Genomic DNA, 15,455 nt, shown 5'->3' on the forward strand with positions numbered 1-15,455 from the left:
AGGCAGAGACTCACTTGAGCCCAGGAGTTGGAGGTTGCTGTGAGCTGTGATGCCATGGCACTCTACCCAGGGGGACAGCTTGAGGCTCTGTCTCAAAAATAAATAAATAAAATGAGATAAAATACTAATCCCCTCTTTGGAAAAATGGCCAACCCCAAAGTGAATTTGGAGCATCTTATACCTGACAGGAACTGCTCAAATAAAGATGGGAAATGTTAAAAAGGCATCAGCAGGAAGGGATTCTAATTGGCCCAATCTGATAGTGATTGAATATAAAGGAAATTCATGAGCCTATAGGCTCAGAGGTAAAACAGAAAAATAGAAAAATTAGCCAGGTTTTGTGGCAAGTGCCTTTAGTTCCAGCTACTCAGAAGGCAAAGGCAGTAGGATCTCTTGAGCCCTGGAGTTTGAGGTTGCTGTGAGCTATGATTATGTCACTGTATTCTAGCCTGGGAGAGAGAGAGAGAGACCCTGTCTCAAGAAAAAAAAAAAAAAAGGAAAAAGAAAAACATCACTCTAAAGATTATATATTAATTACAAAAGTGTATATGCATTCTAAAGTTTGAGAAGTCTGGTAGACACCACCCTAGTCAAGCGATCAAACTTTGCATCACCAATAATGGTACAAATTGACAAAATACATGCTTGATACAAGGCAATGAGTATACAACAGAGTGAGACTCTGTCTCAAAAAATAAAAGAAAGAAAACTGTTGTATTATTGGCACAATTTGGGAGGAGTTTGAATGTTTATATTAAATAATATTGTTAAACTTCTTCTTTTTTATTTGAAACTCTGACACCCTGGCTAGAGGGCCATGATGTCATAGCACATAGCAACTTCAAACTCCTGGGCTCATGCAATCTTCTTCCTTTCGCCTCCCCAGTAGCTGGAACCATAGGTACCCAACACAGGCTAGTTTTTCTATTTTTAGTAGAGACGGGGTCTTGCTTTTGCTCAGGCTGGTCTTGAACTCATGAGCTCAGGCAATCCACCTGCCAGAGTGCTTATAGGGGTGAGCCACCACACCTAGCCTTTTTTCTTTTTGAGACAGATTCTCACTTTGTTGCTCTGGATAGAGTGCAAGGGCGACATCATAGCTCACAACAACCTCAAGTTCTTGGGCTCAAGCAATCCTCTTGCCTCTGCTTTTCTACTTTTTTTTTTTTTTTTTTAGTAGAGATAGGGTCTTACTCTTGCTCAGGCTGGTCTCAAACTCCTGAGCTTAAGCAATCCTCCTGCCTTGGCCCCCATTAGTGCTAGGAATACAGGCATGAGCCACCATGCTTGGCCACTGTTTTATTTCTTGGGTATGACTGTGGTATTCTAGTTATGTTGGGGAATGTCTGGGTTCTTAGAAGATGCAAGCTTAAGTATTCAGTGGTAAAGTGTCTTAGTCCATATGTTCCTCTCTAACAAAATTTCTGAGACTGGGTAATTTATAAAATACAGACATTTATTTTCCTTTTCTTTTTGTTTGTTCTTTTCTGCGAGAGTTTCACTGTGTTGCCCAGGCTAGAGTGCCATAGTGTAAGCGTAGCACACAGCAACCCCAAATTCCTGGGTTTAAGGCATCCTCCTGCCTCAGCCTCCCAAGTAGCTGGGACTGCAGGTGCCACCACACCACCTGGCTAATTTTCTACTCTCAGTAGAGACAGGGTCTTGCTCTTGCTCAGGCTCGTCTTGAACCTCTGTCTTCAAGAGATTCTCCCGAGTTGGCTTCCCAGAGTGCCAGGATTAGAGGTGTGGGCCACCACGCCTGGCCAGAAATTTATTTTATAACAGTTCTGGAAGCTGGGAAGTCCAAGATCGAGGTCCTGGCTTGGCTGTGTGATGAGGGCTGCTCTGTGCTTCCACGACGGCATCTTGATGGTTCATCCTCCAAGGCAGAAGAGCCAGAAAAAACCAATACTGCATGAAACCTCTTTTATTATCGGTGTCTTAATCTCACTCCTGAAGGAGGAGCCCTCATGGCCTAATCATCACTTAGAAACCCAACCTCATAATACTATGGCAACACCTAAATTATGGAGGTGACACCTTAGCAGTGCCACAATGACCCCAACCTATTTTCAAGTAATTCAGACATAAAACTGGGAAAAAATGTGTATTGAGATACAGAGCTAATTTGGCAAATCTAGGTAAAAGAAATATCCCTTTACCAAACTATTCTTTCAACTTTGTGTAGTTTTTGACAATTCTCAAAATAAAAAGTTGGAAAAAATAGAAACCCAATTACCTGGTTACTTCCTGCATATGCCAAGGTGGGTGCTTTACTGCCCCCATCTGTTATTACTAACCTGTCCTGGTTAGTCTTTCCTCAGATCTCACAACCAAAAGTTTCAAGGCCCAGCTCAAAGGCCACCTTTCCTGTAAACCTTCTATGATCTCCTAGCCTCTGAGATTCTTCTCCAATGATACTCCCCCTTAACTACCCCTCACAGCACATATTCCCGTCTACCCTCTCCACCTCACCAAGCTGTTTAAAGGCAGAGACTGTGTGCCTACCAGTTGTACCTTCTGTAGAGAGCCCAGGATATGTTTGCAACAAATAGTCACCCATTATTATCCATGGGTTCCACCATCCCAGGATTCAACCAACTGTAGATTGAAAACACAGGATTTGCAGGATGTGAAACTGCAGATACAGAAGGCCTACTTGGTGGCTCAAGCACTTAGTGGACTTTGGTAAACTTGGAGGTCTTGGAACCAATACCTACTAAGGGATAACTATATTTATAAAATGAATAAATGTCATTTTTCAAAATGACAAGTAACTTGGGCACTCACCTTTTCCATACTTTGACATTTTCTTGTATGAAATTCATTCAGCTCTGTTGATATTTTTTTCTTGAGACAGATTCTCATTTTGTTGCCCCGGTAGAGTGCCATGGCATCATAGCTCAAAACCACCTCAAACTCTTCAGGCTCAAGTGATCTTCTTGCTTCAGCCTCCCAACTACCTGGGACAACAGATGCCTGCTACAACACCTGGCTACTTTTTGACTATTTATATGACTATATTCTGAATAATGTGTCCAAATCATATCATTCTCTGGGTCTTTTTTTTTTTTCTTTTTTGCAGTTTTTGGCCAGGGCTGGGTTTGAACCTGCCACCTCCACGGCATATGGGATCGGTGCCCTACCCTTTTGAGCCACAGGCGCCGCCCAACACCTGGCTATTTTCAGAGACGGGGTCCCGCTCTTGCTCCAGTGGGTCTTGAACTCCTAAGCTCAGGTAATCTTCCCACCTCAGCTTCCCAGAGTGTTAGGATTACAGGTGTGAGGCACTGCACCTGGACTCTTCTTTAGTGTTCACCCACATTTATTTAGCTAGGTGGGCAATATGTATTTTTCTGAATAATTTAAATGTGTGCATGTATAGGGCCTACCACTATTCAGAGAAAATATACAAGTTATTTGGGAGTACCTGTGGTCATTCTGTGACTCTCCTCTTCTTTCTCCTCTTTCTCTCAACACCCCCCCACCCCCGGTTGAGATTCGGATGGTGGGGGAGGTTACCCACCCACCAAAATTTCTTAGAGAATCTCAGTGAAGTGGTGCTAACGCGGAAGCTTATGAAAGGGAAGGGCTTCTGTTATGCCTGTCCGTTATCCTACCTGCCCCTTTGTGGGCTCTCTTCCAGCATTTGCTTCCAGCACAATCTCACTGGTTCCAGGTATAGGTCTACATCCTGACACTGCTATTGGCCTTCTGAGGGATGAGATTCCAGACTCTTCTGTGTTCCTGTTCTAGCACCTGGTCACAAAGTAACCATGAATGCCACCTGCTAACTCCCCTTATTATTTTCCTTTCCTGCTTACCATTTATAACACTTCATTTCAGTAATTGTATTCACTTATAGAAATTCTATTTGGTTCTTTTTCAAATCTGTCTGATCATTTTTTGATGGTTTTATTCATTGTATTTTCAATACCTTCCTTTGTTGAAACACATTAAAACATACTTACTTTATGTACTATGTATAATTTCAGTATTTCTGACATTCATTTGACAACTTGAAGTACATATGTTAAATGTTTTAAGGAAAAAACAAAGGATGATAAGATAGAGCAGTAGAACTTGGATCCTAGTCTTATCCATGTTACCTGGAGCCCCTATGAGAAATGAGAGGAATCACTTCAGGGAATACTGCAATGAAATACAGAATTCTTTTCAACCATTACTCTATTATTTTCCTTAGGAAGGAGGTACAAAAAAGAACTAATGGACAGAAAGCAGATTTGTGGGTGCCAGGGCAGGGGAAGGGAAAATGGGGAGTGACTGATTTGGGGGTAAGTTTTCATTTAGGGTAATAAAAAAATTCAGAGCTAGTGGTGATGACTGTAAAACACTATAAATGTACTAATCATCACTAAAGTGCACACTTGAAAATGGAGGAAAAAGCTGGGAGTGGTGCCTCATGCCTGTAATCCTAGCACTTAGGGAGGCCAAGGCAGGTGGATTGCCTGAGCTCAGGAGTTCGAGTCCAGCCTGAGCAAGAGTGAGACCCTGTCTCCGCTAAAAGAGAAAAACCCTGGGCAGCGCCTGTGGCTCAGTGAGTAGGGCGCTGGCCCCATATACTAAGGGTGGTGGGTTCAAACCCAGCCCTGGCCAAACTGCAACAAAAAAGTAGCTGGGGGTTGTGGCAGGCACCTGTAGTCCCAGCTATTCAGGAGGCTGAGGCAAGAGAATTGCATAAGCCCAGGAGTTGGAGGTTGCTGTGAGTTGTGATGCTACAGCATTCTACCAAGGGCAATAAAGTGAGACTCTGTCTCTTAAAAAAAAAAAAAAAAAAAAGATAAAATAGAAAAATCCACTGGGCATTGTGGTGGGTACCTGTAGTCCCAGCTAATTGGGAAGGCCAGGCTAGAGGATCTCTTGAGCTCAAGAGTTTGAGGATACTACGAGCTATGATGCCACAGCACTCTATCCTGGGACGACAGAGTAAAACTGTTTCAAAAAAAAAAGAAGGGTGGTGCCTGTGGCTCAGTGAGTAGGGTGCCAGCCCCATATACCAAGGGTGGCAGGTTCAAACACAGCCCCAGCCAAACTGCAACAAAAAATAGCTGGGCAATAGCTGGGCATTGTGGTGGGCGCCTGTAGTCCTAGCTACTTGGGAGGTTGAGGCAAGAGAATTGCCTAAGCCTAGGAGTTGGAGGTTGCTGTGAGCTGTGACGCCAGATCACTCTATTGAGGGCGAAAAAGTGGGACCCTGTCTCTAAAAAAAAGAAAAGAAAAAAGAAAATGGAGAAAAGGTTAACTTTTACTTTGTATATTTTATGAGAAATAAAACTGAAAAAAATCATGAATCTCCCCGTAAGCACCTGGGGCTACAGAAAATGCATCCTTTGGTTGCATGTAGTGTACTCAGGGACAAACGTATAATCTGAACTATGTGAAAACTTCAAAGGGGTCTCAAAATCATTCTCATGAGAAAGTACACTCTGTGGGACTGAGAAAATTGACAGGGACCAGCCTGTGGTGACTTCACAGGCACTTAACCACAGCTACTGCCACCCCAGACCCCATAACCTTCAAGAATGAAGCACTCAGATATCAACAAGACATATTTCAAATAGTTTAATTTTAAAAATATTCTATTCAGTGCTAAAATATGTCTTCACTCACTGTTGCCCATTTCCATTTTCTTAAACTTTTTTGAAACAAAAAAATAAAATCACAAAGTCGAATTAAACATGCAGATTCAAAGAAAAGGGAAATCTCTAGAAAGTCTGAGCTGAAGGAGTACTGTGAGGGACGGGTACTACTGTCAGAACCTCAAGTTCCTCCTGGAGCAGAGTCTGTGGCAGGACGCAGGGACTATTGGAATGAAATGTACAGGTGAAAACAAAAAGCTGCGTGTGCATGTGCGTGCGCATGTGTGCTGGGGGGCAGGGGGACGGTTACTGTGGGGTCAAAGGACTGTCAGCAGCTAGATAGCCCACAAGAGGCAGGACAACCTCAAGAATGGGCGAGTGCCAAGACAGCACATCTCTAAGGACTTTCTGCCCTCATGTGGAGAAAGGTCCTTCCCTCCCCTCTGAAGTCTCTCCCTGTCTTTCTCCAACAGCAGCCTACAGGGTCCTAGCCCCATAGGAAAGTCCATGAATCTCTATTCAAGTTCAAGTAATTCTCGGCTCTCTCTTCTCTAGAGAGCACCTTCTGCATCTCCTTCTTCTCATAGAAGCACCAGCAGAGCAGTCTAGAGGTTCAGGAGCAGAGACTGCTACCTGGAGGTGACAGATGAACCTTGGGATGGCTGACGCTCCAGCCTACTTGGGGTGCAAAAAGGACATGAGTGCTCCTCTTCTCAGGAGCAAGCAGACACAGGTGCCAGGGATGCAAAAATGATGCTACAACCCCAAGTCCTATGTCAGCCTCCAGGCCGGAGGCTCACATGTGCAGGCTCTGGACCCCAGTGCTTGCCATCACCCCAGCAACACAGCATGGCCAGAACCAGAATGCAATAAATAGAGGCAGGGGCCAGGAGGCAGAGGGTGCCAGGACGGTGCTAGCTTTCTGTTGCTGTCTGCGGCACTGTGGGTTGGTCCACACAGAAGCGCTTCAGGGGTGGGGCACCTGAGTCTTCCTCTTCCTCAGCAATCTAGAAGCAGCCAGAGGATGAATGATAAATAGGGCCATCCCTCAGAATCAGAACCTCCCCATCTGCCTGAATTACAACTTGGAAACCCACTACTTTCAACCTTCTCACAGATGAGTAAACTTCCCCTACCTCAGAACCTGAAGATGCCAGTTCATGATGCTACAGATCTAATTTCACATCAATGGAACCTTTTCTTTCCTTTTTTTTTGTTTTTTTTGCAGTTTTTGGCCGGGGCTGGGTTTGAAGCCGCCACCTCCGGCATATGGGGCCAGCATCCTACTCCTTTGAGCCACAGGCGCTGCCCAAACCTTTTCTTTTTTGATTAGAACTGGAAAACCCAAAGTGACTCCTTACCTGCGTCTCCAGTGGAACTGGCTCTTCCTTGGTGAGGGTAGGCGGTTCATCGGCAACTTCTGAGGCAGGGAGTGAGGGCTCTGGAAAGGCAGCAAAGTCAGCCTGAGTGCAGGGCCTTCCCAAGACAGGAGATTCCTGAGGAATCTCAGGCCTCAACCTGGGGGCTTTCCTAAAAGTTCTACAGAGGTGACCCATTGACAAGGGGAGAACACTGGCCTAGGAAACAAATGTTGAGAGCTGGCTGGGGCAGAGTCTTGCCGAGGAATCACAGCGTCTGGTGACAGATGGGCAAAGTACAGCTAGAGTACAGAGAGCTGTCAATGCTAGGCTGGGGAGCCTGACCTGTTCTGCAGACATCTGGAACCAACAGAGCAGCTCATTTTGTCACTCTCCAGCCCAAACATCACGATTCTAACCCTCATCTCCCAATTTTTTTAGAGGGCCGCTAGGAGGATTAGATGAAATGATGTAAGGAGCTCAGAACACTGCATGGCAAACAGGAATCACAAAATAGAGATGAAATAACTGGCATTTGCCGCATTGAAACAAGTTCTACTTTGCAGCCTAGCTGTTAATAGGTCGCAGGAAGAAGAGTAGCTAACAAGGACCTTAGACATATATACATCTGTTTCTATCTATATTAACAAGAAATGCACATAATATAATGCAAACAGTATAAACTTTGAAGTTACGACTTGAACTGACTCCCAGCTTTGGGTGTACTGCCCCAGGCTCTCTACCTCTTACTATAAAGAGAAGCATCAAGAGCAAGAAGCAAGGCTCCTCCGTGACACTCAGTCTGGGTCAACCGTGACTTACCCTCAAGGATTTCCTGGCCCAAAGTGGGGGGCTGGGAGTCATCTGTGCGGAAGTCAGAGGTGTGTGCTGGGCTCAGGGACTCGCTCTGCTGGGGGCTGGGGCTTGAGTTGGTGCTGCTGTCCACCTTGAGCTGATAGACATCAGACATAGAACTCTGGTTGCTGTTTTCATCTGTGAACCAACAGTTAAAGGTCATCATTTTCCGTAAAGAACTCAGTTCAGAGCCAAGGACCTGGCAGCGCCTTACGCAGCCATGGCACGGCAGGTAGATACCACTACCACAGACGCAAAAGTAGACAATCCTGGGGCTTCTATGTACTGCAAATTATCAACAGAGTCTAATTAGATTAAACATTTTCTATTTCACAACATATATTGTAAGTACCAGATACAGCCATAATCAGTTTATGCAACATTTATACTTCAGGTTATGCTTATTAATCCCTTTTTTATTAACCACCAATCACAACCAGGATCTGGTATCTTTTCACTGCCTAGTGGGAGGAAGGCCAAAGCTGTGCCTCCACTCAGTACTTCCCTAGCTTCTCCTGTCCCATTATGTGCAGGAAACAAAATGTGTCTGGCAGTCTCAAGTATCTGAAGGAGGCTAGTGGTGTCCGGAGGTAGTTAGCTTGGGCTTTAATTGCCTGTTTGCCCCATAGACTGAGGAATTACCACCTAGAGTTCTTTCTGAAGGCTGAAAGACACCACTTAAGTTACAAACTTAAGGGTCAACAACTCCTTCCTTTTCCTCACCTCTAGCAGCCAGTCAACAAATTGGATCTACCTCCTGCTCTGGTATCTCTCACTCATTCCTTTCTCTCCTGCTACTTCAGGTCAGACCTCATTATCTCTGGCCTGGCCTCCTGTGAAAGCCCCTGCCTCAGCGTCATGTACTCCAACTTGAACTTCCCCAGAGTAATCCTCCCAAACCCTTCAGTGGTTCCGTACTACCTAAAAGATAAATGTCACACTCCAGTGCTTCTTAGGGCAGGCACAAGATGGTCCTGACACAACATACAAAAGTCCTTTCTGACCTCCGGTCTCATGGCCTGCCACTTTCCCTTAAGCACCTTGGCTCCAGCCAGGCTGAACCATGACCCAAGAGCTGCTTCATTCACAGGTGCTTCTGTCCATCTGCTCCTGGTGCTGGGACCGCTTTCTCCTTCCAGTGTTTCTGGAAAAGTCCCACATATTCTAATACTCAGCTAGAGAAGCATCACTTCCCCTGGAATGCCCTGCCTCTCTGCATCAAGCAGGTGGGAATGACCACTCTCTTATGCTTCTATGTACCTGTACACAGCTGCATTCATTGTTTTTTACATTATACTGGGGGCAGGCTCTGTGGCTTACCTGTCCTTGATACCACACAGAGTGCCACCCACAGGGCATGGAACATAGTGGGAGCTTATTAAATATTTATGGAATGAAAAGGAAGACATGGTGACTAAACTGAGAAAATAGACCCTCATGCATCTCCCAGAGCTTCATGATTGTCAAACAACCCACACATTAAAGAGAATCCTTCTGGTGTGTTCTCCTTCCACTGGAATAGTACCCTTGGTGGGGGTGCAGAGTGGATGGGGAGGGGATAAGCACATACAAGGTTAGCTCCAAGTCTAGTTCTAAAGAGGAAGCTGTCAACTGACTTTAGTCTTTACTCTTGACAAGACCATTAACTTTCATGCTAACATGGAAGCAGCATTTATATAAAAAAGAATAAAACTCTCACTTTTGAGCTTAGGCAAACACTCTTCTCTGAACACTAGTTTCCTTAAATAGAAATAATAATTGCCTGGTTTATATCACAGGCTGATATGTGGATAAAAATGAGAAAGTGAAGTAAAAGTGCTTCATAGACAGTAATTGGCATGTAGAGTAAAAGGCAATATTATGACTACAGTGCTGACAGAGGTGGGTCTAGGAGGCAGAACTTGTGCTAACAGTAGAGAATGTAGAAGTCATGGCTTTGGGCCTCCTACTCTCAGGCACTATCATAAAATATACAGTCTAAAGATCCAGAAAGCCTAACATGGGGTTTGTCACTTACTAGTTATGTACCTTTAGATACATAACTTCATCTCTCTAAGCTTCAGTTTCCTTAACTGGAAAATGAGGATACTATCATCTATCTTTCTGGGTTAGCAAAAGGTTAAAGTGAAAAGACATATGTGGCTCAGCACCAGTAGCACAGTAGTTATGGCACCAGCCACATACACCAAGGGTGGCGGGTTCGAACCTGGCCCGGGCCAACTAAACAACTGCAACAAAAATATAGCTGGGCGTTGTGGTAGGTGCCTGTAATCCCAGCTACTAGGGAGGCTGAGACAAGAGAATCACTTAAGCTCAAGAGTTTGAGGCTGCCTGTGAGCTGCGACATCACAGCCCTCTACTGAGGGTGACACAATGAGACTCTGTCTCAAAAAAAAAAAAAAGAAACATATGTAAAGTGCCTAGCAAAATACCAGCAAAACAGTAAGAACTGAAATAATACACAGAACTAGTCTTATTATTATTAATGAGTTTATCTAAGTTTTCTTTTTTCTGCAAGAAGACATATGGATACAACTCACCCTGGAATTCAAGAAGGAGAGAAGAATTTGCTGAGGCATCAGAGGGAAAGCCATTAGGTTCCCGGGCTGCTGAACTGTTCGATTTTGACTTTTCTTTCTAAAAAAGGAAAAAAAGGAATGTGACAGAGCCAAGAAGGAGACTCACAAAGAGAGAGAAGAATGTTATGTCAGAGACCACAGAAATCTGATTAGGACTGACGAGGAATAATGACAGCAGTTTGAGAATCCAAGGACCCAAGGGATAGTAAAACCCTGGGCAAGGTGCTTCTCCTCAAGCCTCAGCATCTCTATCTGTAAAATGAAGCCTTCCAGTGCAAATATCATGAATCCAAAGTAAGAGGCAGGTATGCATGGCTCTGCTAGAGCATCCTGTAGTACCCTTATGTGCCCTGATCATACTTCCTTACATGGATGGGCAAGAAATGAAATACTCATTTGAGGAAGATTCTTGTTTGAGTAAGATAGCAGGAAAAAAGTGAGAGAAGACTGGATCTCTGACTGGAGAAAAAAAGGAAGCCACTATGCATGTAAGCAAACAGTAACAGGACCAAGGAGCCTCTGCTAGCTCGTTCCCATCCATCATCCTCATGTATTCAAAATGATCACTCCAGGTCTACCTTTAGGTATAAAATCATTTCTTTCAAAAGGATATGGGTTACACACGCAGGGGAACCAAGTCAGAAGAGAAACACTACTTGCAACAAATAGGCCCAGGGCAAAGGACACAGTATAAGCATTTGCAAATAAGCATCCCAAAAACCAAAACTGGAAATCTGGGTAGCGTCCAATTTACCAGTTCATACTTTTTATATATGGCTATTTATTATGGATACACTGTACCAGTAATATAATTTTTTTTTTTTTTTTGGCCGGGGCTGTGTTTGTACCTGCTACCTTCTGCATATGGGGCCGGTGCCCTACCCTTTTGAGCCACAGGTACCGCCCAAGTAATATAATTTTTAAAATAACTCTCAATGCTATACCTGTAATAAATCAACTTTACTCCATATGTATCCTTCCCTTCATTTTTCATATGTAGACATGTTTAATGTAATTATGAACACTTTACCTTTTACTGCATAAACATGAATTTTAAGTTTTTTCCATATACTATAATTCACTTAATCATTTCCTAACTATTGGACATTTGGCTTTAACTTAAATATTTAAGACTGTGCTAACTTATTTCTACTAGGAATAAAGCCAAAATGTTCACTTGTTTCTGGATTTATTCAGATGAATTTGAAAAAAAAATTACTTCTAGATTGAAAAATATAAACACTTTATTTTCCTTGAAATACACTGTATCTCACTGTTTTCTAAAAAAAGTGGCAATGTACTTGGTGTATAGTTTTACAGTACTTATACCAACATTTGGTTTTATCATTACTTTTTCCTGAACTCTCAAATATCTTTATTTATTTTATTTTAGTTTTTTTTTTAGATAATGTCTTGCTCTGCTCCACTCCCCACCTTCAGGGTTAGAATGCAGTGGCATGATCATAGCTCACACAACCTCAAACTCCTGGGCTCAAGTGATCCTCCTAGCTCACCTTCCTGAGTAGCTGGGACTACAGACACATGCCATTATGCCTGGCTAATTATTTCATTTATTTATTTATTTGAGATGGAGAGAGTCTCACCCAATTGCCCTCGGTAAAGTATTATGACATCATCATAGCTCACAACAACCTCAAACTCTTGGGCTCAAACAATCCTCTTGTCTCAGCCTCCTGAGTAACTCAGACTATAGGTGCCCACAACCACACCTGGCTACTTTTTCTATTTTCAACAGAGATGAGGTATCACTCTTGCTCAGACTTGTCTCTAACTCCTGACCTCAAACAATCCACCTGCCTCAGCCTTCAAGAGTGCTAGGATTAGAGATGTGAGCTATTGAGTTTGGCCTCATTTATCTTCATTTTAATGATTCTGTGATCATGTACAAAATGCATTCACCTATACAATCAGAGATAACAAATATATAGTTGCATGAAAAAGGATCATAATATAATATTATAATTGCTTCTCTCTCCCACTCACCATATAAATATTTTTCTGAGGCACTGAATAATCTATATTTTTTAATTTTATTTATTCTTTTTGGGGGGGGCAGAGTCTCATTTTGTCACCCTCGACAGAGTGCCATGGCATCATAGCTCATAGCAACCTCACACTCTTGGGCTCAAGTGATTCTCTTGCCTCAGCCTCCCAAGTAGCTGGGACTACAGGCACTGGCCACAACACTCGGCTATTATTAGAGAGGGGTCTCGCTCTTGCTCAGGTCTCAAAACTCCTGAGCTCAGGCAATCCACCCACCTCAGCCTCCCAAAGTGCTAGGATTACAGGTGTGAGCCATAGCACTCAACCGTCTACATTTTTTTTCTTTAAGAGAGAGTCTCATTTTGTTGCCCTCTGTAGAGTACCATGCTGTCACAGCTCAAAGCAACCTCCAGCTCTTGGGCTTAGGCAATTCTCTTGCCTCAGCCTCCCAAGTAGCTCAGACCACAGGTACCTGCCACAGTGCCCTGCTATTGCCCAGCTATTTTTTGTTGCAGTTTGGCCAGGGCAGGTTTTGAACCCGCCACTCTTGGTACATAGGGCCAGCACCTACTCACTGAGTCACAGGCACTGCCCCCTTCTATAATTTTTTTAAAAGACAAGGTCTTAGTCTGTTACCCAGACTGGAGTGCAATGGTATGATCATAGCTCACTGCAACTTCAAACTCTTGAGTTCAAGTGATCCTCCTGTGTCTCAGCCTCCTGAATAGCTGGGACTATAGGTGAATTCCAGCCACCACACCTAGGTAATTTTTTTTTTTTTTAAGAGACAGGGTCTTACTATGTTGCTTAGGATGGTCTTGAATTCCCAGCCTCACATGATCCTCCTGCCTCAGTCTCCCAAGGAGCTGAGACTATAGGTTACCATGTAATATTATAATTGCTTCTCTTCCCTATTTACCATATAAACATTTTTCTGAGGCACTGAATAATCTTCTACATTTTTTAATTTTTATTTTATTTATTTTTTGAGACAGAGTCTCATTTTGTCACCCTCAGGGACACCCAGCTACATCATCTTCTGTAATGATTACGAAACTTATTAAGATACAGGTGTATAATAACTTGGTGAATTCTCAACAGTATGAATTTAAATTTAATTTAATTATTTTTTTTTGAGACAGAGTCTCACTATATCGCCCTTGGTGGAGTGCCGGGGCGTCACTGCTCACAGTAACCTCAAACTCTTGGGCTTAAGCGATTCTCTTGCCTCAGCCTCCCAACTAGCTGGGATACAGGCGCTCACCACAATGCCCAGCTATTTTTTTGTTGCAGTTGTCATTGTTTTTTAGCAGGCTGGGGCTGGGCTCAATCCTACCAGCTTCAGTGTTATGTGGCCGGCGCCCTAACCACTGTCTACGGGCAAGCCTACAATATGAATTTTAATTTGCTCAAGACTTTTAAAAATTACTTTTAATTTTTTTGTAGAGATGAGGTCTTGTTGCATTGCCCACCCTCATCTTGCACTTTTGGCCTCACCTCTCAAAGTGCTGGTATTATAGGTGTGAACCACCACACCCAGTTTGCTTGAGTTTTTAAATATTATGAACTATTCTATAATGCTCAACATTGTAACTTGAACATAGCATGATTATCTCCTGAAGATAGATTCCTGGAGATAAAATTTCTCTATCAGAGGGATAAATGCTTCAAAAGCTTTTAAGCATACATATACTTAACTAACTTGAACTATACAAAGTTTATGCCAACTTACTGTCCCATTAGCACTATTTTGGTCTCCTTCACAATTTTTTTTTAAGAGATAGGGTTTTGCTGTTGCCCAGACTACAGTGCAGAGGCATGATCACAGCTTACTGTAGCTTTAAACTCCTGGGCTCACATGATCCTCCTACTTCAGCTTCCTGAGTAGCTAGGACTATAGGTGTTGGACTACCACACTTGGCTAATTTTTTTTTTTTTTTGAGACAGAATCTCACTATGTCACCCTCAGCAGAGTGCTGTGGTGTCACAGCTCACAGCAACCTCAAACTCTTGGGCTTCAGCAATTCTCTTGAGTCAGCTTTGCAAGTAGCTGGGACTACAGGCGCCCACCCAGCTATTTTTTTGTTATTTTTGTCATTGTTTAGCAGGTCTGGGCCGGGTTTGAACCCACCTGCCTCAGTGTATGTGGCCAGCACCCTAACCACTGAGCTATGGCACTGGGCCCTGGTTAACATTTTTTTTTAAGAGAAGGGGTCTTGCTATGTTACCCAGCCGGCCCTTGAACTCCTGACCTCAAGTGATCCTCCCGCCTGAGCCCCCAAAATGCTGGTATTACAGGAACAGCCATTGTGCCTTGCTCACAGTTTTTTCTTTTAAAACATTAAGGGGCTATAAATGTTTCTGTAACATGGATAGTTTTTATAATGCTTAAGTTAGGGGCAAAGTTGTTTTGACCAATTTGGTCACCATTATTCTCCATTTTCCTAACCTAACAGATCTGTGCTAGATGATGGCACACTACTATGCACCACTGGAGTACAGGATAAATTGATGGACTTCAGAACTCAGCTCAGCAACCAACATAAATATTTGAGGAGCCCTGGGGAGAGACTAAAGGGGCTGGGCTGTGTGGAGGAAGAAGAGATTTCTAGCAGTGTCCTTTCCCCACATATATACACTGCCAAAGAGATTTCACTGCCTGGCCTTTGTCCCCTCCCCATGAATGACAACATCAGTGGAGTCAAGATGGGGAGGATAAGGTTGCTTCAGAGCCCCCTTACCCACCACCTCCTTGGATGTGGCATCCCAGCAGTCCTTGAAATGACTGCTCCCAGAGAAAGGTAGCACAGCACCCTGAGGACTGGTACTTGGGAGTTTTCTAGGGCAGGTGAAGACAGCAAAGGGCAAAAGGGAAAGGCTAAACCCTGATGCTGACCCAGCCCCCTAAATTCATTCATTCAGAAGAAAAAACAGGATTTAGGCTCTTAGGTCCTCTCTCAGTTATATATTATCAGCTAATGCAGATCAGACTCCCAAAAGAATAAGATAAGTGCATAGAAAAAACCAACCAGACACTGGAAGAAAACAAGTAGCATGAA

At 43.5% G+C, this 15,455-nt stretch overlaps 1 protein-coding gene across 1 annotated transcript in view; it reads right to left on the reverse strand.

Annotated features, from left to right (window-relative positions):
* Positions 1 to 5,568: 5,568 nt before the first annotated feature.
* BCL7B (BCL tumor suppressor 7B) overlaps positions 5,569 to 15,455 on the reverse strand; it is a 21,005-nt gene continuing 11,118 nt past the window's right edge. The window contains exons 2-5 of the mRNA XM_012807884.2: positions 10,354 to 10,450; positions 7,781 to 7,951; positions 6,962 to 7,041; positions 5,569 to 6,607 (exon numbers count right to left, since the gene is read on the reverse strand). Coding sequence (XP_012663338.2) covers positions 6,515 to 6,607; positions 6,962 to 7,041; positions 7,781 to 7,951; positions 10,354 to 10,450 — 441 coding nt within the window. The 3' untranslated portion in view covers positions 5,569 to 6,514. The remainder of the gene's footprint in view (positions 6,608 to 6,961; positions 7,042 to 7,780; positions 7,952 to 10,353; positions 10,451 to 15,455) is intronic.

Source organism: Otolemur garnettii, unplaced genomic scaffold (assembly GCF_000181295.1).
Source record: "Otolemur garnettii isolate 467f Iridium unplaced genomic scaffold, OtoGar3 scaffold00077, whole genome shotgun sequence".
NCBI lineage: Eukaryota > Metazoa > Chordata > Mammalia > Primates > Galagidae > Otolemur > Otolemur garnettii.